The sequence below is a fragment of the Abramis brama genome (assembly GCF_963993115.1).
Source record: "Abramis brama genome assembly, chromosome: 1".
In the NCBI taxonomy this organism is placed as follows: Eukaryota; Metazoa; Chordata; class Actinopteri; order Cypriniformes; family Leuciscidae; genus Abramis; species Abramis brama.
In genome coordinates, this window is record NC_139963.1 from 311,315 (window position 1) to 335,622 (window position 24,308).

At 40.8% G+C, this 24,308-nt stretch overlaps 1 protein-coding gene across 1 annotated transcript; it reads left to right on the forward strand.

Moving 5' to 3' along the window:
- Positions 1-672: 672 nt before the first annotated feature.
- On the forward strand, positions 673-24,094 carry LOC311089242 (uncharacterized protein). Its single transcript, XM_084123800.1, has 17 exons — positions 673-891; positions 1,977-2,123; positions 4,340-4,504; positions 5,590-5,736; positions 7,953-8,117; positions 10,077-10,223; positions 12,443-12,613; positions 17,951-18,097; positions 20,540-20,592; positions 20,736-20,855; positions 20,973-21,105; positions 21,228-21,367; positions 21,499-21,568; positions 21,652-21,955; positions 22,067-22,159; positions 23,101-23,210; positions 23,391-24,094. The coding sequence occupies exons 1-16, from the start codon at positions 763-765 to the stop codon at positions 23,208-23,210; spliced, it is 2,241 nt and encodes a 746-aa protein (XP_083979926.1). The 5' UTR covers positions 673-762; the 3' UTR covers positions 23,391-24,094.
- Positions 24,095-24,308: the final 214 nt, after the last annotated feature.

Sequence of the window (24,308 nt, forward strand, 5' to 3'; positions counted from 1 at the left end):
ACCCTTAGACATTTCATATTTATTTGCTATTTATGTCATTATTTATATAATATTTTATTCCTTATTGACAGACAGACTGACTCAAAGCGCTAAATGGTTAGGCGTTTTCTTTATAATGGTTTTCTATGGCAAAACACTTAAGAGAAACTCATTTTCTGGATTCATCTTGCTTGTACGCTAAATGGGGATCGCGGGAGACACGAGCAACGGGAGTTTAGATCAGTCGGAATCAGAAAAATATGTAATAGAACAACGACGCCGCCGTCGGTGAGAGAATGTCAGTTTAACTGAATGATTTTTGGACTCAACTTTCAACGTGTGACAAAATAATACATAGACTTTAGTTAGTTAGGGCCGTCAAAGAGTATAGAAGTAGCCTACTTCTATACTCTTTGCAGAAACTTGTGGTCGATGCTCTTACAGTTTAATGAAGGCAAAAAAAAAAAATTATTGTATTTTGCGAGTGTAAAATACATATATTTTTTACTAAAAATATACACAAAATATAGGTATTACAAGTAGCCTTATCTATTGCTCTCATGGACAATGCTTGTGGCGACCATAAACACAGGTCATTATCTCTTTTCAATTTTTAAATCAAAACAATCTTCTGAATAATCCTTCTGAGCGCTGAAGCGCTTCTGTGTGACGTCATCGCAATGCATTCTATTGGACACGTCACTGAACTGATCTGTGTACGGTAACAGATCATAAGATTTTACCAATAGGATTTTGGATGAACGTAGTATTTTAGATCAGAGAATGGAAAGCAATACATTTCCCAAGCTCATGCCCCTGACATGTGCCAGTCTTGCTCAGACTGCACAACCTGTGGGCGCTTCAGAGATGCCTGGACTGAGACCACAACCACCGCCCATTGCTACGACGCCGGTAAGAAAGCAATCACCACCCGTCCCGCTTTGCGTTGTACCCTTTCTTTTACTGTCTTTGGTTGTAGCAGCTACCGCACAGCATTTTCAGCCCTTGTCCCGCACGCCGCTTGTTGAGAAAATGTCCCGCATTTTCATCAGTCTATTGGTTTTTAATCATCATATTAAGAAAACGTGCGTGCTTTCTTGTGCCTTTTAAAGAAAGCATTTTATTTATTCTTTTTGCGCCGTAGCTTTTCACCTGTATTTAACAGCGCTTCGCCAGAAGTACAAATACAACATCCGTTTTTTAAACCCTATCCAATGGTTGAAAAGAAAGGAGTAAACACAGTCACTAAATGGTTGTGACAGCTGTCAGTCAAAATGTGGACCGGTGATTGTTCCATGTGTTCCCTGTCAGAAAACAAATGGATAATTCGGTCAATTAAAATGTTAATTTAACAGAATTGATCAACTTGTTGCCTGCTGTGGTTGTTTTAATTCACATCCTTTCTAAAAATATGAGTTTTTGGTTTAATATATTCTTAATATATAAGACTGTCAATGATCTAATTTCATGTTGTTTTATATTTTATTTGTTCATTGTTTATATTGTTGGATTTTAGTTGGACTTTGGGCTCAGTGATGTTGAATTTAAATGACATGTAAAATAAAGACATGTTATGTTACACTGTGATGTAATGGTGTTTTCTGGAAGGGACTAAAGAACAAATAACTTTTATCAGCTGAAAAGCAAAATACAAATGTTTTTATTAAGTTATATAGACATTATATAACAGTTTCAGGTTGTTTTAGTGTTTGTAACATGTCCCACATTGTCCCACACAAGCTTAAAATCTTCCCACATTTGGTGTGTTTGATGGTGGTCACCCTACATCGTCATGAATGAGTTTTTTCAACCATCATCATCGGTCAATATTAACATTAAGCCTGCGTTCATATGTTAAGCATTGTATTCAAGTATTTTCTTATACTTATGAAATATGAAACATGAAATATCTACTGCTTGTAAATTGTGGACTGAGTTTTTCTTTTGTGTGTAGCATCTGTACTCTTGTAACCTTTCTCTCTTTTTCTATTGTAAAGATTCGTAAAGATCAGAGAATGGAAAGCAATACATTTCGCAGGCTCAGGCCCCTGACATGTGTCAGTCTTGCTCAGACTGCACAACCTGTGGGCGCTTCAGAGATGCCTGGACTGAGACCACAACCACCGCCCATTGCTACGACGCCGGTAAGAAAGCAATCACCACCCGTCCCGCTTTGCGTTGTACCCTTTCTTTTACTGTCTTTGGTTGTAGCAGCTACCGCACAGCATTTTCAGCCCTTGTCCCGCACGCCGCTTGTTGAGAAAATGTCCCGCATTTTCATCAGTCTATTGGTTTTTAATCATCATATTAAGAAAACGTGCGTGCTTTCTTGTGCCTTTTAAAGAAAGCATTTTATTTATTCTTTTTGCGCCGTAGCTTTTCACCTGTATTTAACAGCGCTTCGCCAGAAGTACAAATACAACATCCGTTTTTTAAACCCTATCCAATGGTTGAAAAGAAAGTCAAGTCAAGTATATTTGTATAGCGCCTTTCACAATACAGATTGTATCAAAGCAGCTTCACAGTATTAAATTAAAATAATACAACAAGGTTTGTTTCTAGTGAAATTTATTGATTGATAAAATTAAATTAAATATTCCCAAAATATCCCCAACTGAGCAAGCCAAAGGCAACAGTGGCAAGGAACCGAACAACTGCTGGTGACCTAATGGAGAAAAAAAAAAACCTTGGGAGAACCCAGGCTCAGTCGGGGGCCAGTTCTCCTCTGGCGTTTATGAACTAAAGACCGGATTTAACTGTAAGATTAAGAATATTATATGAATGCCTGGCTGAAGAGATGCGTCTTTAATCTAGTTTTAAACTGGGAGAGCGAGTCTGAGCAACGAACAGTATCAGGAAGGCTATTCCAGAGTTTTGGAGCTAAATGTGAAAATGCTCTCCCTCCTTTGGTGGATCTGGATATCCTAGGTATGACCAAAAGCCTCGAATTTAGTGATCTTAAAGAGTGCGATGGATTATAGGGCGATAGAAGATCCGTTAAATAGACTGGAGCTAAGCCGTTTAGGGCTTTATAAGTCAGTAGCAATACCTTGTAATTAATACGGGACTTTATAGGTAACCAATGTAGTGATGATAAAATTGGTGTTATATGATCATATTTTCTTGATCTAGTAAGAACTCTAGCGGCGGCATTTTGGACTAACTGTAGCTTGTTTATTGAGGATGCAGGACAACCGGCTAATAAAGCATTACAGTAATCTAGTCTCGAGGTCATGAATGCATGAACTAACCTTTCTGCGTCAGAAACTGATAGCATGTTACGTAGCTTAGGGTTAGGGTGAGGGTTAGAAAAAGGCTGTTTTTGTAACAACTGAAATATGATTTTCAAAAGACAGGTTGCAGTCTAATATAACACCCAGGTCTTTTACTGTAGAGGATAAAGTAACAGGACATCCTACTATGTTAAAGTTGTAGTGTGAGAGGTTTTGTGGGCGGTTTTTTGAACCGATAAGTAGTACCTCTGTCTTGTCTGGATTTAATAAAAGAAAATTACGCGTCATCCAATCTTTTATATCTTTAACACACTCTGTCAATTTGGATAATTTAGCGTTTTCATCCGGCCGTGATGAAAGGAGTAAACACAGTCACTAAATGGTTGTGACAGCTGTCAGTCAAAATGTGGACCGGTGATTGTTCCATGTGTTCCCTGTCAGAAAACAAATGGATAATTCGGTCAATTAAAATGTTAATTTAACAGAATTGATCAACTTGTTGCCTGCTGTGGTTGTTTTAATTCACATCCATTCTAAAAATATGAGTTTTTGGTTTAATATATTCTTAATATATAAGACTGTCAATGATCTAATTTCATGTTGTTTTATATTTTATTTGTTCATTGTTTATATTGTTGGATTTTAGTTGGACTTTGGGCTCAGTGATGTTGAATTTAAATGACATGTAAAATAAAGACATGTTATGTTACACTGTGATGTAATGGTGTTTTCTGGAAGGGACTAAAGAACAAATAACTTTTATCAGCTGAAAAGCAAAATACAAATGTTTTTATTAAGTTATATAGACATTATATAACAGTTTCAGGTTGTTTTAGTGTTGGTAACATGTCCCACATTGTCCCACACAAGCTTAAAATCTTCCCACATTTGGTGTGTTTGATGGTGGTCACCCTACATCGTCATGAATGTGTTTTTTCAACCATCATCATCGGTCAATATTAACATTAAGCCTGCGTTCATATGTTAAGCATTGTATTCAAGTATTTTCTTATACTTATGAAATATGAAACATGAAATATCTACTGCTTGTAAATTGTGGACTAAGTTTTTCTTTTGTGTGTAGCATCTGTACTCTTGTAACCTTTCTCTCTTTTTCTGTTGTAAAGATTCGTAAAGATCAGAGAATGGAAAGCAATACATTTCGCAGGCTCAGGCCCCTGACATGTGCCAGTCTTGCTGAGACTGCACAACCTGTGGGCGCTTCAGAGATGCCTGGACTGAGACCACAACCACCACCTCAGAGAAGCCCAGAAGGCATTGCTACGACGCCGGTAAGAAAGCAATCACCACCCGTCCCGCTTTGCGTTGTACCCTTTCTTTTACTGTCTTTGGTTGTAGCAGCTACCGCACAGCATTTTCAGCCCTTGTCCCGCACGCCGCTTGTTGAGAAAATGTCCCGCATTTTCATCAGTCTATTGGTTTTTAATCATCATATTAAGAAAACGTGCGTGCTTTCTTGTGCCTTTTAAAGAAAGCATTTTATTTATTCTTTTTGCGCCGTAGCTTTTCACCTGTATTTAACAGCGCTTCGCCAGAAGTACAAATACAACATCTGTTTTTTAAACCCTATCCAATGGTTGAAAAGAAAGGAGTAAACACAGTCACTAAATGGTTGTGACAGCTGTCAGTCAAAATGTGGACCGGTGATTGTTCCATGTGTTCCCTGTCAGAAAACAAATGGATAATTCGGTCAATTAAAATGTTAATTTAACAGAATTGATCAACTTGTTGCCTGCTGTGGTTGTTTTAATTCACATCCTTTCTAAAAATATGAGTTTTTGGTTTAATATATTCTTAATATATAAGACTGTCAATGATCTAATTTCATGTTGTTTTATATTTTATTTGTTCATTGTTTATATTGTTGGATTTTAGTTGGACTTTGGGCTCAGTGATGTTGAATTTAAATGACATGTAAAATAAAGACATGTTATGTTACACTGTGATGTAATGGTGTTTTCTGGAAGGGACTAAAGAACAAATAACTTTTATCAGCTGAAAAGCAAAATACAAATGTTTTTATTAAGTTATATAGACATTATATAACAGTTTCAGGTTGTTTTAGTGTTTGTAACATGTCCCACATTGTCCCACACAAGCTTAAAATCTTCCCACATTTGGTGTGTTTGATGGTGGTCACCCTACATCGTCATGAATGAGTTTTTTCAACCATCATCATCGGTCAATATTAACATTAAGCCTGCGTTCATATGTTAAGCATTGTATTCAAGTATTTTCTTATACTTATGAAATATGAAACATGAAATATCTACTGCTTGTAAATTGTGGACTGAGTTTTTCTTTTGTGTGTAGCATCTGTACTCTTGTAACCTTTCTCTCTTTTTCTATTGTAAAGATTCGTAAAGATCAGAGAATGGAAAGCAATACATTTCGCAGGCTCAGGCCCCTGACATGTGTCAGTCTTGCTCAGACTGCACAACCTGTGGGCGCTTCAGAGATGCCTGGACTGAGACCACAACCACCGCCCATTGCTACGACGCCGGTAAGAAAGCAATCACCACCCGTCCCGCTTTGCGTTGTACCCTTTCTTTTACTGTCTTTGGTTGTAGCAGCTACCGCACAGCATTTTCAGCCCTTGTCCCGCACGCCGCTTGTTGAGAAAATGTCCCGCATTTTCATCAGTCTATTGGTTTTTAATCATCATATTAAGAAAACGTGCGTGCTTTCTTGTGCCTTTTAAAGAAAGCATTTTATTTATTCTTTTTGCGCCGTAGCTTTTCACCTGTATTTAACAGCGCTTCGCCAGAAGTACAAATACAACATCCGTTTTTTAAACCCTATCCAATGGTTGAAAAGAAAGTCAAGTCAAGTATATTTGTATAGCGCCTTTCACAATACAGATTGTATCAAAGCAGCTTCACAGTATTAAATTAAAATAATACAACAAGGTTTGTTTCTAGTGAAATTTATTGATTGATAAAATTAAATTAAATATTCCCAAAATATCCCCAACTGAGCAAGCCAAAGGCAACAGTGGCAAGGAACCGAACAACTGCTGGTGACCTAATGGAGAAAAAAAAAAACCTTGGGAGAACCCAGGCTCAGTCGGGGGCCAGTTCTCCTCTGGCGTTTATGAACTAAAGACCGGATTTAACTGTAAGATTAAGAATATTATATGAATGCCTGGCTGAAGAGATGCGTCTTTAATCTAGTTTTAAACTGGGAGAGCGAGTCTGAGCAACGAACAGTATCAGGAAGGCTATTCCAGAGTTTTGGAGCTAAATGTGAAAATGCTCTCCCTCCTTTGGTGGATCTGGATATCCTAGGTATGACCAAAAGCCTCGAATTTAGTGATCTTAAAGAGCGCGATGGATTATAGGGCGATAGAAGATCCGTTAAATAGACTGGAGCTAAGCCGTTTAGGGCTTTATAAGTCAGTAGCAATACCTTGTAATTAATACGGGACTTTATAGGTAACCAATGTAGTGATGATAAAATTGGTGTTATATGATCATATTTTCTTGATCTAGTAAGAACTCTAGCGGCGGCATTTTGGACTAACTGTAGCTTGTTTATTGAGGATGCAGGACAACCGGCTAATAAAGCATTACAGTAATCTAGTCTCGAGGTCATGAATGCATGAACTAACCTTTCTGCGTCAGAAACTGATAGCATGTTACGTAGCTTAGGGTTAGGGTGAGGGTTAGAAAAAGGCTGTTTTTGTAACAACTGAAATATGATTTTCAAAAGACAGGTTGCAGTCTAATATAACACCCAGGTCTTTTACTGTAGAGGATAAAGTAACAGGACATCCTACTATGTTAAAGTTGTAGTGTGAGAGGTTTTGTGGGCGGTTTTTTGAACCGATAAGTAGTACCTCTGTCTTGTCTGGATTTAATAAAAGAAAATTACGCGTCATCCAATCTTTTATATCTTTAACACACTCTGTCAATTTGGATAATTTAGCGTTTTCATCCGGCCGTGATGAAAGGAGTAAACACAGTCACTAAATGGTTGTGACAGCTGTCAGTCAAAATGTGGACCGGTGATTGTTCCATGTGTTCCCTGTCAGAAAACAAATGGATAATTCGGTCAATTAAAATGTTAATTTAACAGAATTGATCAACTTGTTGCCTGCTGTGGTTGTTTTAATTCACATCCATTCTAAAAATATGAGTTTTTGGTTTAATATATTCTTAATATATAAGACTGTCAATGATCTAATTTCATGTTGTTTTATATTTTATTTGTTCATTGTTTATATTGTTGGATTTTAGTTGGACTTTGGGCTCAGTGATGTTGAATTTAAATGACATGTAAAATAAAGACATGTTATGTTACACTGTGATGTAATGGTGTTTTCTGGAAGGGACTAAAGAACAAATAACTTTTATCAGCTGAAAAGCAAAATACAAATGTTTTTATTAAGTTATATAGACATTATATAACAGTTTCAGGTTGTTTTAGTGTTGGTAACATGTCCCACATTGTCCCACACAAGCTTAAAATCTTCCCACATTTGGTGTGTTTGATGGTGGTCACCCTACATCGTCATGAATGTGTTTTTTCAACCATCATCATCGGTCAATATTAACATTAAGCCTGCGTTCATATGTTAAGCATTGTATTCAAGTATTTTCTTATACTTATGAAATATGAAACATGAAATATCTACTGCTTGTAAATTGTGGACTAAGTTTTTCTTTTGTGTGTAGCATCTGTACTCTTGTAACCTTTCTCTCTTTTTCTGTTGTAAAGATTCGTAAAGATCAGAGAATGGAAAGCAATACATTTCGCAGGCTCAGGCCCCTGACATGTGCCAGTCTTGCTGAGACTGCACAACCTGTGGGCGCTTCAGAGATGCCTGGACTGAGACCACAACCACCACCTCAGAGAAGCCCAGAAGGCATTGCTACGACGCCGGTAAGAAAGCAATCACCACCCGTCCCGCTTTGCGTTGTACCCTTTCTTTTACTGTCTTTGGTTGTAGCAGCTACCGCACAGCATTTTCAGCCCTTGTCCCGCACGCCGCTTGTTGAGAAAATGTCCCGCATTTTCATCAGTCTATTGGTTTTTAATCATCATATTAAGAAAACGTGCGTGCTTTCTTGTGCCTTTTAAAGAAAGCATTTTATTTATTCTTTTTGCGCCGTAGCTTTTCACCTGTATTTAACAGCGCTTCACCAGAAGTACAAATACAACATCCGTTTTTTAAACCCTATCCAATGGTTGAAAAGAAAGTCAAGTCAAGTATATTTGTATTGCGCCTTTCACAATACAGATTGTATCAAAGCAGCTTCACAGTATTAAATTAAAATAATACAACAAGGTTTGTTTCTAGTGAAATTTATTGATTGATAAAATTAAATTAAATATTCCCAAAATATCCCCAACTGAGCAAGCCAAAGGCAACAGTGGCAAGGAACCGAAAAACTCCATCAGGTGACCTAATGGAGAAAAAAAAAAACCTTGGGAGAACCCAGGCTCAGTAGGGGGCCAGTTCTCCTCTGGCGTTTATGAACTAAAGACCGGATTTAACTGTAAGATTAAGAATATTATATGAATGCCTGGCTGAAGAGATGCGTCTTTAATCTAGTTTTAAACTGGGAGAGCGAGTCTGAGCAACGAACAGTATCAGGAAGGCTATTCCAGAGTTTTGGAGCTAAATGTGAAAATGCTCTCCCTCCTTTGGTGGATCTGGATATCCTAGGTATGACCAAAAGCCTCGAATTTAGTGATCTTAAAGAGTGCGATGGATTATAGGGCGATAGAAGATCCGTTAAATAGACTGGAGCTAAGCCGTTTAGGGCTTTATAAGTCAGTAGCAATAACTTATAATTAATACGGAACTTTATAGGTAACCAATGTAGTGATGATAAAATTGGTGTTATATGATCATATTTTCTTGATCTAGTAAGAACTCTAGCGGCTGCATTTTGGACTAACTGTAGCTTGTTTATTGAGGATGCAGGACAACCAGCTAATAAAGCATTACAGTAATCTAGTCTCGAGGTCATGAATGCATGAACTAACCTTTCTGCATCAGAAACTGATAGCATGTTACGTAGCTTAGGGTTAGGGTGAGGGTTAGAAAAAGGCTGTTTTTGTAACATATGAAATATGATTTTCAAAAGACAGGCTGCAGTCTAATATAACACCCAGGTCTTTTACTGTAGAGGATAAAGTAACAGGACATCCTACTATGTTAAAGTTGTAGTGTGAGAGGTTCTGTGGGCGGTTTTTTGAACCGATAAGTAGTACCTCTGTCTTGTCTGGATTTAATAAAAGAAAATTACGCGTCATCCAATCTTTTATATCTTTAACACACTCTGTCAATTTGGATAATTTAGCGTTTTCATCCGGCCGTGATGAAAGGAGTAAACACAGTCACTAAATGGTTGTGACAGCTGTCAGTCAAAATGTGGACCGGTGATTGTTCCATGTGTTCCCTGTCAGAAAACAAATGGATAATTCGGTCAATTAAAATGTTAATTTAACAGAATTGATCAACTTGTTGCCTGCTGTGGTTGTTTTAATTCACATCCTTTCTAAAAATATGAGTTTTTATATAACAGTTTCAGGTTGTTTTAGTGTTTGTAACATGTCCCACATTGTCCCACACAAGCTTAAAATCTTCCCACATTTGGTGTGTTTGATGGTGGTCACCCTACATCGTCATGAATGAGTTTTTTCAACCATCATCATCGGTCAATATTAACATTAAGCCTGCGTTCATATGTTAAGCATTGTATTCAAGTATTTTCTTATACTTATGAAATGTGAAACATGAAATATCTACTGCTTGTAAATTGTGGACTGAGTTTTTCTTTTGTGTGTAGCATCTGTACTCTTGTAACCTTTCTCTCTTTTTCTATTGTAAAGATTCGTAAAGATCAGAGAATGGAAAGCAATACATTTCGCAGGCTCAGGCCCCTGACATGTGTCAGTCTTGCTCAGACTGCACAACCTGTGGGCGCTTCAGAGATGCCTGGACTGAGACCACAACCACCGCCCATTGCTACGACGCCGGTAAGAAAGCAATCACCACCCGTCCCGCTTTGCGTTGTACCCTTTCTTTTACTGTCTTTGGTTGTAGCAGCTACCGCACAGCATTTTCAGCCCTTGTCCCGCACGCCGCTTGTTGAGAAAATGTCCCGCATTTTCATCAGTCTATTGGTTTTTAATCATCATATTAAGAAAACGTGCGTGCTTTCTTGTGCCTTTTAAAGAAAGCATTTTATTTATTCTTTTTGCGCCGTAGCTTTTCACCTGTATTTAACAGCGCTTCACCAGAAGTACAAATACAACATCCGTTTTTTAAACCCTATCCAATGGTTGAAAAGAAAGTCAAGTCAAGTATATTTGTATAGCGCCTTTCACAATACAGATTGTATCAAAGCAGCTTCACAGTATTAAATTAAAATAATACAACAAGGTTTGTTTCTAGTGAAATTTATTGATTGATAAAATTAAATTAAATATTCCCAAAATATCCCCAACTGAGCAAGCCAAAGGCAACAGTGGCAAGGAACCGAAAAACTCCATCAGGTGACCTAATGGAGAAAAAAAAAAAACTTGGGAGAACCCAGGTTCAGTAGGGGGCCAGTTCTCCTCTGGCGTTTATGAACTAAAGACCGGATTTAACTGTAAGATTAAGAATATTATATGAATGCCTGGCTGAAGAGATGCGTCTTTAATCTAGTTTTAAACTGGGAGAGCGAGTCTGAGCAACGAACAGTATCAGGAAGGCTATTCCAGAGTTTTGGAGCTAAATGTGAAAATGCTCTCCCTCCTTTGGTGGATCTGGATATCCTAGGTATGACCAAAAGCCTCGAATTTAGTGATCTTAAAGAGTGCGATGGATTATAGGGCGATAGAAGATCCGTTAAATAGACTGGAGCTAAGCCGTTTAGGGCTTTATAAGTCAGTAGCAATAACTTATAATTAATACGGAACTTTATAGGTAACCAATGTAGTGATGATAAAATTGGTGTTATATGATCATATTTTCTTGATCTAGTAAGAACTCTAGCGGCTGCATTTTGGACTAACTGTAGCTTGTTTATTGAGGATGCAGGACAACCAGCTAATAAAGCATTACAGTAATCTAGTCTCGAGGTCATGAATGCATGAACTAACCTTTCTGCATCAGAAACTGATAGCATGTTACGTAGCTTAGGGTTAGGGTGAGGGTTATAAAAAGGCTGTTTTTGTAACAACTGAAATATGATTTTCAAAAGACAGGTTGCAGTCTAATATAACACCCAGGTCTTTTACTGTAGAGGATAAAGTAACAGGACATCCTACTATGTTAAAGTTGTAGTGTGAGAGGTTTTGTGGGCGGTTTTTTGAACCGATAAGTAGTACCTCTGTCTTGTCTGGATTTAATAAAAGAAAATTACGCGTCATCCAATCTTTTATATCTTTAACACACTCTGTCAATTTGGATAATTTAGCGTTTTCATCCGGCCGTGATGAAAGGAGTAAACACAGTCACTAAATGGTTGTGACAGCTGTCAGTCAAAATGTGGACCGGTGATTGTTCCATGTGTTCCCTGTCAGAAAACAAATGCATAATTCGGTCAATTAAAATGTTAATTTAACAGAATTGATCAACTTGTTGCCTGCTGTGGTTGTTTTAATTCACATCCTTTCTAAAAATATGAGTTTTTGGTTTAATATATTCTTAATATATAAGACTGTCAATGATCTAATTTCATGTTGTTTTATATTTTATTTGTTCATTGTTTATATTGTTGGATTTTAGTTGGACTTTGGGCTCAGTGATGTTGAATTTAAATGACATGTAAAATAAAGACATGTTATGTTACACTGTGATGTAATGGTGTTTTCTGGAAGGGACTAAAGAACAAATAACTTTTATCAGCTGAAAAGCAAAATACAAATGTTTTTATTAAGTTATATAGACATTATATAACAGTTTCAGGTTGTTTTAGTGTTGGTAACATGTCCCACATTGTCCCACACAAGCTTAAAATCTTCCCACATTTGGTGTGTTTGATGGTGGTCACCCTACATCGTCATGAATGTGTTTTTTCAACCATCATCATCGGTCAATATTAACATTAAGCCTGCGTTCATATGTTAAGCATTGTATTCAAGTATTTTCTTATGCTTATGAAATATGAAACATGAAATATCTACTGCTTGTAAATTGTGGACTAAGTTTTTCTTTTGTGTGTAGCATCTGTACTCTTGTAACCTTTCTCTCTTTTTCTATTGTAAAGATTCGTAAAGATCATAAAATGGAAAGCAATAGATTGCCCAAGCTCAAGCTCATGCCCCTGACATGTGCCAGTCTTGCTCAGACTGCACAACCTGTGGGCGCTTCAAAGATGCCTGGACTGAGACCACAACCACCACCTCAGAGAAGCCCAGAAGGCATTGCTACGACGCGGGTAAGAAAGCAATCACCACCCGTCCCACTTTCCGTTGTACCCTTTCTTTTACTGTCTTTGGTTGTAGCAGCTACCGCACAGCATTTTCAGCCCTTGTCCCGCACGCCGCTTGTTGAGAAAATGTCCCGCATTGGTTTTAATCATCATATTAAGCTCATCGAGCAGTGCTCAGCAGACACAGTATTCTGAACCGATAGCATCAGAACAGACAGTACTGGTATATTTAGACCGACAACAGCCTGGCCTGTAAGGCGGGAACCTCTAGGTTATAAAACCTTATAAATGTAGACGGGGAGGCCCAGCCTGCCGCCACACATATATCTTGCAAGGCAATCCCACTTGACCATGCCCACGATGAAGCCATGCCTCTCGTGGAGTGCGCTCTGACACCCAACGGGCACTGCATTGGGCGTCAGCTATCCATCTGGATAGGCTCTGTTTCGACGCAGCTAGTCCCTTGGAACGTCCGCTGAACGAAACAAAGAGCTGCTCCGTCTGTCTGAAAACAGACGAGTGAGACACATAAGCTCTTAATGCCCTGACTGGACAAAGGAAGCTCGCGTCTCCTTCCTCGTCAGAGACCGGTAGGGCTGACAGGGAAATGACCTGTGCCCTAAACGGTGTGTTGAGGGATTTTGGAACATAACCGTGCTTAGGTTTGAGTATAACTCTTGAGTCATTAGGCCCAAACTCCATGCACGTCGCGCTTACTGAGAGCGCGTGTAAGTCCCCTATGCGCTTCACTGAAGCGAGAGCCAGAAGAAACACTGTCTTGAAAGACAGGTGTTTAAGATCAATCATCTGTAAAGGCTCGAATGGTCCACCTTTCATGGCTTCCAGCACCGTAGAAAGGTCCCACACAGGGACTGAGGGAGGTCTGGGAGGATTCAGTCTCTTAGCTCCTCTAAGGAAGCGGATGACTAAATCGTTCCTTCCTATTGACTGACCAAGCGTTGTTTTTGAGAACGCTGCTATGGCCGCCACATAAACTTTGAGCGTGGAAGGGGTCCTGCCCTTGTCCAACAGCTCCTGTAGGAAGGAGAGAACCTCCGTCACCCCACAGTCTGGGGGCGACACGCCACGAGCTGTGCACCAGCTGGAGAACACTGACCATTTCGAGGAATAGAGACGTCGCGTAGACGGAGCTCTAGCCTGCGTGATCGTGTTTAACACTCAGCTTGGGAGGTCAGCAGGTACCCGTTGATGGCCCAAACATGAAGGGACCACAGCTCTGGGCGCGGATGCCAAATCGAGCCCTTGGCCTGAGAGAGGAGGTCCCTCCTCACTGGCACTGGCCATGGGGCAGTGTCTGCTAGCTGCATCAGAACTGGGAACCAGGATTGGTTTTTCCAGAGCGGCGCTACGAGCAGCACTGAACATCCTTCTTCCCTGATCCGTTCTATCACCCGAGGCAGGAGAGAGACGGGGGAAAAGCATAGAGCGGGCGGCGGGGCCATACATGAGCCAGCGCGTCCCTGCTCTTGGAGAAAAATTCCAGACAGTGAGCGTTTTCTTGAGACGCAAACAGGTCTACTTCCGCTCTGCCGAATTTCTTCCACAGCAGTTGGACTGTCTGTGGGTGTAGAGACCATTCGCCTGTCAGAACATTGTTGCTGGACAGTCTGTCCGGTCCTATGTTTAAGAGCCCTGGCACATGCGCTGCTCTCAGCGAGAGCAGGTTGCGCTGAGCCCACACCAGGAGGCATTCTGTCAGCCTGTGCAGGTTTCGGGACCTGAGGCCGCCCTGGCGATTTATGTAGGACACCACTGACATGTTGTCCGAGCGGACCAGGACGTGGTGTCCTCTTATTTGGGGACAAAAACGCGTCAGCGCGTTGTCTACGGCCAACATTTCGAGGCAGTTTATGTGTAGAAGCTTCTCCCGTTCTGACCATTGGCCGAAGAACGGTCTGCCCTCGAGCAGCGCTCCCCATCCCGAGGTGGATGCGTCCGTAGACACCACCCTCACACTCGAGGAAGTCCCCAGGCTTACACCTGACCGGTACCAGTCGTTTGCTTTCCAAGGTTTCAGAGCTGCGATGCATTTCTGATTGACCTTGAGACGAAGCAGACCGGAAGCCCACGCTCGGTGCGGTACTCGCGCTTTCAGTCAGAACTGTAGCGGGCGCATGCGAAGCAAGCCCAGCTGAAATACTGATGATGCTGAGGCCATGAGACCTAGCATCCTCTGAAATTTCTGAGCGGGACAGACGCACCGCAGCGGAAAGAGCTCGCTGCGCCCTGAATGTCCAGTGCGCGCTGTGGTGACAGTCGCGCTATCATAGACAGCGAGTCCAGTTCTGTGCCCAGAAAAGATATTATCTGTCTGGGGGACAGAGAACTCTTCGCCCAATTGACTATGAGACCCAGATTCTCGAGAAGACCCCCGTCTTTTTTCAGTACCAGGAAGTATCTGCTGTATAGCCCTCCTTTGCTCTGAGCTTGAGATAAAGGCTCTATGGCCCCTTTGCTCAACAGTTTCAAAATTATGGCTCGAAGTAGGTGTGCTACTTCTGTTTTTACCGTGGTCTCGACGCGCGTCGCATAGCGGCGAGGGCATCGGCGAAACTGTAGCGAATAGCCTCTTTCAATAATGTCTAGCACCCACTTCGAAACCCCGGGTAGCCTTGCCCATGCATCTGCACGAATGGCTAGGGGTTGAATGTGGAGCGCGCTCTGGTCGCTCAGCGACAGAGGGGCTTCGGTGTGCTGCAACATAAGCGTCGCGCATATGACATTTGAGGCAGGGGGCGCGCTGATCACAGTGTGCAGACTGCCCGCGCTCGACTCCTCTGCGGCGGTCAACCGAGAGGGGGAGGGCTGGGCGAGTCCCGTAGGACTTGTCATGTCTATGAGTGAATGTGGGCGCGGGATAGCGGGCACATTTACCACACCGAGAGCATTGTCCGCCTGAGCAGAGCGAATGCGCGCTGGTTTCGTTTTTACAGAAACCTTGAGACATGCAGAACGTAGTGTTTGTGGGCACTGGGCAGTGGGCACATTTACCACGTTTAATGCGCAATCGATCTGGGTCGATTTCATGTGCGCGAGCCCTGTGTGACGGGCTGTGTTTGTGTGTAGGAATGAGCACTGGGCAGTGGGCATTTTGTCTACACTTATAACACCATCGGCCATGGCCGGGACACCAGAAAATACACTCTTATGGGATTTATCTGGGTAACCCGTAAAAACGGTGTTTGTGTGCAGGCAAGCGGGCTGTATCGCCGACCTGTTTACTGCAGAATACACTGGAACAGTCGCATTTACTGGAACTGAACGAGCGAGAAGTTGCCATAGAAACAGAGAGCGTCAACATGCTGGCGTTTATTTGCAGGCCTGCGTGTATTACAACAGGCTCGCTCACTGCAATATTGATATTTCCAGTCGCCTGAACTTCAGAGGGGAATGAGAAATGTGTGAGAAATGGAGGTCGGCCCGGCCGCAACGGGACTAAAAACACTCTTTTCTCCTTTCGCCAGTGACGCACGGGAACCATAGAAACGGTGTTTGGGTGCAGGCGCACATCTGCAGTCGCCTTTCAGAGCGAAGCATTGGTGGCATAATTTATCTGCCGTTAGACCGGGATTCGAACACCGGTCTCTCGTGCGAAAAACCTAAGATTCCGCCACTGAGCCACAGGGGGGAACACATAGGCTTTCAGATGCACGAGCATATAAGAGAGCGTCAACATGTTTTCTTCGGCGTTTGCTAGCAGGCGTGCGTGTATTATAACAGGCTCGTTTGCTGCAATATTGATATTTCCAGTCGCCTGATCTGGGAACTGAGAGATGTGTGAGAAATTGAGGTCAGTCCGGTCTCGGGGGACTAAAACACTCTTTTCTCCTTTCGCCGGTGAGTGACGTGTGAATGGGGCGCAGGGGCAGGGTAGCTTTCTTGTAACGTAAAGAAAAACTAACCCCGACCGTCCGCTTCCAGCCTCCCTTGTGAACGGCGCAGTTTGCGCGGCTCGAACAGAGGGAGAGAGAAGCTAGCCCCGTGACCGTCCGCTCCTGACATCCCCTGTGAACGGCGCGGTTTGCGCAGATAGCGCAGCAGGAAGGCTTCTTCAGACGGCGCGGCTTCTCTCCGGATCCAGCGATGCGAGAGCTTTGCTGAAGAGATGAAAAACCAGATATCAGCTGCCTGCGAGCCGGATTTATAGGCCTAAGCCACGCCCGTTTCGGCGGGACGTGACGCAGTGGGCGCGAAGCACCCTCATTGGGTCTGACGTCATGCTAGGCCTTGCTCGATAGGCTGCTGCAGTTGCCGCAGAACAGCCAATAGGCACGCGAGCCGTCTTGCCTATGTCTGTATGCTGCCGCAACGCGTTTTACATTAATACAAAATTAAGGATAATTTTCTTGGCTTCAATATCTCGCGGAAAAGGGATTTTCCCCTAGCGTAAGATACTTACGCAGTACGAGAGACCTCTCGTAAGAGAACGTGCGTGGTTTCTTGTGCCTTTTAAAGAAAGCATTTTATTTATTCTTTTTGCGCCGTAGCTTTTCACCTGTATTTAACAGCGCTTCACCAGAAGTACAAATACAACATCCGTTTTTTAAACCCTATCCAATGGTTGAAAAGAAAGGAGTAAACACAGTCACTAAATGGTTGTGACAGCTGTCAGTCAAAATGTGGACCGGTGATTGTTCCATGTGTTCCCTGTCAGAAAACAAATGGATAATTCGGTCAATTAAAATGTTAATTTAACAGAATTGATCAACTTGTTGCCTGCTGTGGTTGTTTTAATTCACATCCTTTCTAAAAATATGAGTTTTTGGTTTAATGTATTCTTAATATATAAGACTGTCAATGATCTAATTTCATGTTGTTTTATATTTTATTTGTTCATTGTTTATATTGTTGGATTTTAGTTGGACTTTGGGCTCAGTGATGTTGAATTTAAATGACATGTAAAATAAAGACATGTTATGTTACACTGTGATGTAATGGTGTTTTCTGGAAGGGACTAAAGAACAAATAACTTTTATCAGCTGAAAAGCAAAATACAAATGTTTTTATTAAGTTATATAGACATTATATAACAGTTTCAGGTTGTTTTAGTGTTGGTAACATGTCCCACATTGTCCCACACAAGCTTAAAATCTTCCCACATTTGGTGTGTTTGATGGTGGTCACCCTACATCGTCATGAATGTGTTTTTTCAACCATCATCATCGGTCAATATTAACATTAAGCCTGCGTTCATATGTTAAGCATTGTATTCAAGTATTTTCTTATACTTATGAAACATGAAATATCTACTGTGGACTAAGTTTTTCTTTTGTGTGTAGCATCTGTACTCTTGTAACCTTTCTCTCTTTTTCTATTGTAAAGATTCGTAAAGATCATAAAATGGAAATCAAGAAATTTCGCAGGCTCAGGCCCCTGGAACGTGTCAGTCTTGCTCAGGCTGTACAACCTGTGGGCGCTTCAGAGATGCCTGGACTGAGACCACAACCACCGCCCATTGCTACGACGCGGGTAAGAAAGCAATCACCACCCGTCCCGCTTTGCGTTGTACCCTTTCTTTTACTGTCTTTGGTTGTAGCAGCTACCGCACAGCATTTTCAGCCCTTGTCCCGCACGCCGCTTGTTGAGAAAATGTCCCGCATTTTCATCAGTCTATTGGTTTTTAATCATCATATTAAGAAAACGTGCGTGCTTTCTTGTGCCTTTTAAAGAAAGCATTTTATTTATTCTTTTTGCGCCGTAGCTTTTCACCTGTATTTAACAGCGCTTCGCCAGAAGTACAAATACAACATCCGTTTTTTAAACCCTATCCAATGGTTGAAAAGAAAGTCAAGTCAAGTATATTTGTATAGCATTTTCATCAGTCTATTGGTTTTTAATCATTATATTACTAAAGAACAAATAACTTTTATCAGCTGAAAGGCAGAATACAAATGTTTTTATTAAGTTATATAGTAGGGCTGAACGATATTCTGTTTTAACATCGTCATCGCGATGTAAGCGCATGAGCGATAGTCACGTCGCCGGAACATGCGATGTGAAGGGCAGTAGCACCCTTAGTAGTGTATTAAGAGAACGCTAGCACACAGTAAACACTAGTCAAAATCAGTCAAAATCAGCTATTTGGGACTATTTCGTCTACAAAAAGGAGGATGTTGACCAAAAAGAGGTACTTTTCTGGAGTGTTATTAAGTTGTGGATGGTTGTCTTTTTTAAAAAAGTCTTTTATTTTTCGTGTTCGCATTTATGAGGAAATAAATGCGACCGTTCTGAAAGTGGCACAGACTGCTTTAAAACTTTCACAGAGACCTCAGACAGAAAGCACAAAGTCTTTCGTTAAAGCGAATTTCGTTCTGTATTAATTGTATCTTAATTTTAATCAGTGTTTCATTATCCAATCTCCTTGCAGGAGCAGCACGCGCTATAGTGCTTTCACATATACTGCGTTTGCAGTTTGTAGGTTAACCGATCCACGGCTGTAACAGAAACACATACTCACTATTTTTTTTATTTCAAATCCAGAAGTTATCAGCAATTTTTATTTAACTCTACATGGACGCGTCACTGCATCAGCACCGAGAGAGAGAGGGAGGGAGGGAGAGAGAGAGAGAGAGAGAGAGAGAGAGAGAGAGAGAGAGAGAGAGAGAGAGAGGAGATAGATAGAGAGAGAGAGGAGAGAGAGAGAGAGAGAGAGAGAGAGAGAGAGAGAGAGAGAGAGAGAGAGAGAGGGAGAGAGAGAGGGAGGGAGAGAGAGAGAGAGAGAGGGAGGGAGAGAGAGAGAGAGAGAGGGAGAGAGAGAGAGAGAGAGAGAGGGAGGGAGAGAGGGAGAGAGAGGGAGGGAGGGAGAGAGAGAGAGAGGGAGGGAGAGAGAGAGGAGAGAGAGAGGGAGGGAGAGAGAGAGAGAGAGGAGAGAGAGAGGGAGGGAGAGAGAGAGAGAGAGAGGGAGGGAGAGAGGGAGAGAGAGAGATATTTTGGAATTCTAATTTTGGAATAAAATATTAAGTGGCCTTTTTGTCACTTGTAATGAAGTTTGCTTATTAGTGAAATTATTAATATCATGGAATGGTAATTATTGACTTTAGCCTGGATTGATGGCTCGCAATATCGCAATATATATCGTTGGGAAAAAAATATCGCAATGTAATTTTTTTTCCAATATCGTGCAGCCCTATTATCTAGACATTATATACAGTGCTATGCATACGTTTAGACACCCATGCTAAAGTTGACTAAAAAGAGGAATAAAAAATAATCTTTTGGAAATTGAACTTAATGCCTTAATTAAAAAAATTAGGAAAAATCTAACCTTTAAGGACACCAATTTTCTTTGTGAATGAATAATGTATCGTAAATAAATAAATGTTCTTCCTTAAAATACAGGGTGCATAAGTCTGGACACCCCTATGTTAAATTCCCATAGTTTTTTATTTTTAAAGGCCAGTTACTTCATGGATCCAGGATAATATGCATCCTGATAAAGTTCCCTTGGCCTTTGGAATTAAAATAGCCCCACATCATCACATAGCCTTCACCACACCTAGAGACTGGCATGGTTTTATTTCAGTTAGCCTAATAGCTGGTTTGATTTGCATTGAGAGATGATCTTATGGAAAGTACTCCATGCCAATCTATAGGTATATATAACAGTTTCAGGTTGTTTTAGTGTTGGTAACATGTCCCACATTGTCCCACACATGCTTAAAATCTTCCCACATTTGGTGTGTTTGATGGTGGTCACCCTACATCGTCATGAATGTGTTTTTCAACCATCATCATCGGTCAATATTAACATTAAGCCTGCGTTCATATGTTAAGCATTGTATTCAAGTATTTTCTTATACTTATGAAATATGAAACATGAAATATCTACTGCTTGTAAATTGTGGACTGAGTTTTTCTTTTGTGTGTAGCATCTGTACTCTTGTAACCTTTCTCTCTTTTTCTATTGTAAAGATTCGTAAAGAGGGCCATCGTATACCTGCGAACAGGACACCGCTGAAAACAGGGTCAGCACAATACTACTGTCATGCCAATGCGCACAACTTATGTTGTTCTAGTTTTGCATATGTAGATGTTGCATATGCACAGTGAAGATACTGCTTCTGATAACATTATTCATAGCCATCTCTGTTACTGTAATCCGTTTCAGGAAAGTCTGTGAGCCTGAAGAAAAAATTAAAGATCCGGTTGTTTTGGAATGTATCGACTTCATGGACGAAACTGAAAAGATCATCAGCTCACTCAAGCTAAATAAGAATGAAATAAAGATGTAAGTTTCTCTTGCACAACCATGGGTTTGATTTCTTCACACTCTCAATCTAATCTGTGGGAAGTCTGGGAACTGAAGACAGTGACAGTGTTTGACCCTCTTTCTGTTTTTGTGCAGGAACAAGGAGGCAAACAGCATTACAGAGAAGATCAACTGCATAAGAGAAATGGAGCTGAAGAACAGAATCTTCATAGAACAAAAGCTAAACTGCGCAGAGGAGAGTCCCATAGCTGCCAGGCTTTATGAGAAAGTAAGTGCACAACGTGTCCCATCTAAAGCCATCACAGCATCACACACACATCCAAATGTAATAAAGACCACGGCTGATCTGTCACATGTGATCTCATCATTCTGCTTTTGTCTCACGAGAAGATGACGGAGGTTTACTCGGAGTTCTTTAGTGAAGTCTACGGTCCATCTGAGATTGTGCCAGATTTAGATGAAGTGAAAGACATGGATCCTGTGATTCTCCTCTCACGACAAATGGAGCTTTTGGAAGACTATGATAAGAGGTAAGATATAAAAATACATGCCTTTATGACACAAAGCGATAAAGCTACTGTGATGATCATCAGTGGCTAGTATAATTTTATGGTTTGAGTGACCTCTTGGTAATCTCACTCTTGCTTTCTCTCTTTCACAGTGACAGGCAACAGAAAAAAGATCATTGGAAAGCAGTGAAAGAGAAATTGAGGCAGTTTCCAGAGAACATAGTAAGTGGCACACAGAGCCAGCACTGCTTCCCCCATACTTTTGTCTTGCTCATTAAAACTTAAAAATCACATCTCTATTGCAGGTTGGAAAAAAGCTGATGCCAATCATACCTCCACAGAAGGACCCGGAACTAGTTATGCTGGAACCGGAACCAATTATGATGGAACCGGAACCAGATTTGCTGACAGAAAAGCCATGGAGCCCTCCTCCAAAGAAGTCATTCACCATGTACAATATCTATGAAGAGATACACAGGTTGCTTGATGAATTGTTTAGTTTAAATGAGACAGAGTATGGCGATACGCAATTGCACAGGTGCAGGCGCATGCTCAATCCCCCGACATATCTCTGTGATACTGAATTCTTCCCTGACGACGACAGTGAGGGTAAGAAAGCTATCATAGCGTTGAATGTGTTAACATTATTAACATTGAGCCTGCGTTCATACGTTGAGCATTGTATTAAGGTGTTTTCTTATTCTTATGTATCGTCAACAGAATATAAATATTTTGAGGGAAAATTCTCCAGCCGGCCGCAGTCAGTCAGTCGGTCCGCTTTCACCTCTTCATCCTTCTCTTCCCGTGCCAGAGGTGAGCTAGTCCAGCAATCTGAAACCGGTTTCCTACGCCCGTTTCACACACACTCCGTGTGCGGTGCAGGAGCGGCACGCGCTATAGTGCTTTCACATGTGATTGATTGATACTTGACCATTTGTATTTCAAATCAAGAAGTTATCAGCAACTTTCATTTAAAAAAAGTTTTTTGTCAGCATTGCGATTCTCTTTGTACACATGCACACTCTTTAATAGACGTATTCACGTTTAAACACAATTTAAACAACGTATTATTCAATGCATTACCTCCATATAATTATATATTAAGTTGCTCAAGCAAGTGGTAAAATATTTAACCATGTAGCCTACTTATATTAAAATCGCATAGCCTACATTTTAAATTAAAACTTAAAATTGACAAAAACAGCAGACTCATACCCTTTCTTTTGCATAATTTAAATCTTTATACAAATCTTGCATGTCACAAAGAACTTGTTTTTCCACCTCCACGAATGAGACGAGTGTCGTTCGTTATGTCGCCTTGTTGAGGTAAAGTGTAGTTTTCCTTGCTTTACTCCGGTCTTAAAGTGAAAAAAGTAGTATTTAATTAAATACATTTATGGTGAGATTACTACATTTTATTTAATTAATCGCATTTATGGTGAAATTACTACATTTTCGTGGTCAGAATGAACACAGATTGACCTGAAAATGTAGTAATTTCACCATAAATGCGATTCACCATAAAAGCGATCTCTGCTGTATACGCACCGCAGCTGGAACGGATCGCCGGACTCGCAGTGTGAAAGCTCTGACCTCAGAACATGGGTACGGAAAAAAATACGCACTACACACTGCAAACGGAGTATATATGTGTGAAACGGGCGCTACATTTGAATTCAAAACATATCACTTGAATATGAAGTAAACATAATTTCCTTCATGAGAAGCATATTAACATGTGATGTTTTACACAGGAACGCGTCCACACCCACCCGCTCAGAGGAAGATTACAGCTAAGATGAATACGGCATCAGGGCTGTGCAACGCAAGGCTGAGCTTAAACAAAAGATGTTCTACGTATTAAGTGAATTTTTCTGATTGTTTGAGTTCAAATGAATTTGACATTTTGAAATATCGTCACCTTCCTAAAATAATCAAAATGACTTGGGCAATTATTTTAGGGAGGTGACGATATGAAATATCTACTGCTTGTAAATTGTGTGGAGTAAGTTTTCCTTTTGTGTGTTCTCTCTTTCTTTCTCAGTTTTTAATTTAGCGAATCGTAAAGAGGACCATCATATACCTCAGAAGGAAAGTGCCATATCTGAAAGAGAGCTGAAGGCAGAAGATAATCGGGCTGCTCGAATTCGAATTGGCTATTCGATTGCTCCTGTCTGCCTCGTTGCTGTTTGCGTTGGTGTGCGTCTGAAAAGCTTTGTATATCTTCCTGTTTTGAATCATTATTTACTATCATTCCTTGTTGTTTATACTGCTAAATATAACTTACTCAACATCACACATTAACCTGACATAGCTAGCTTCAAACTAAATCGTTATTGCTAGCACAACACGCCAGTAATTCGCTAGCCTGTTAGCGTGCCATCCGCGCGCTCTTTATTTATGTATTTTTCTCGCGCGCGATGATGGTGCTGCTCTTCTCTCTAGTAATATGACAATCTGGGGCTCAGGTCAGGAAGCAGACAGACTGGCTAAACCGACCGTCTGCTAGCGGCCTCGCGTCACCAAGGTCAGATAAATCCCATCACATAGAGCCTCTTTCACCTAGATATCATCACATAGAGCCTCTTTCACCTAGATATCATCACATAGAGCCTCTTTCACCTAGATATCATCACATAGAGCCTCTTTCACCTAGCTATCATCATATAGAGACTGTGTCTGTTCCCCGAATTTGGAAATCCAAAAAACGTTTCAACCCATCTAAGGTTAAAATTTTAATTGATGTTCAACAAATAAAAAACAACTATAATACAGATGAGCAATGCTAAAGCTTGGGTTGCTGAATATTCGATCGCTTACTTCAAAAGCACTCGTTGTTAATGATATGATTTCAGATAATAACCTAGATGTGCTGTGTTTGACAGAAACCTGGCTAAAACCAAACGATTACATTACTTTAAATGAGTCCACCCCGCAAGATTACTGTTATAAACATGAGCCT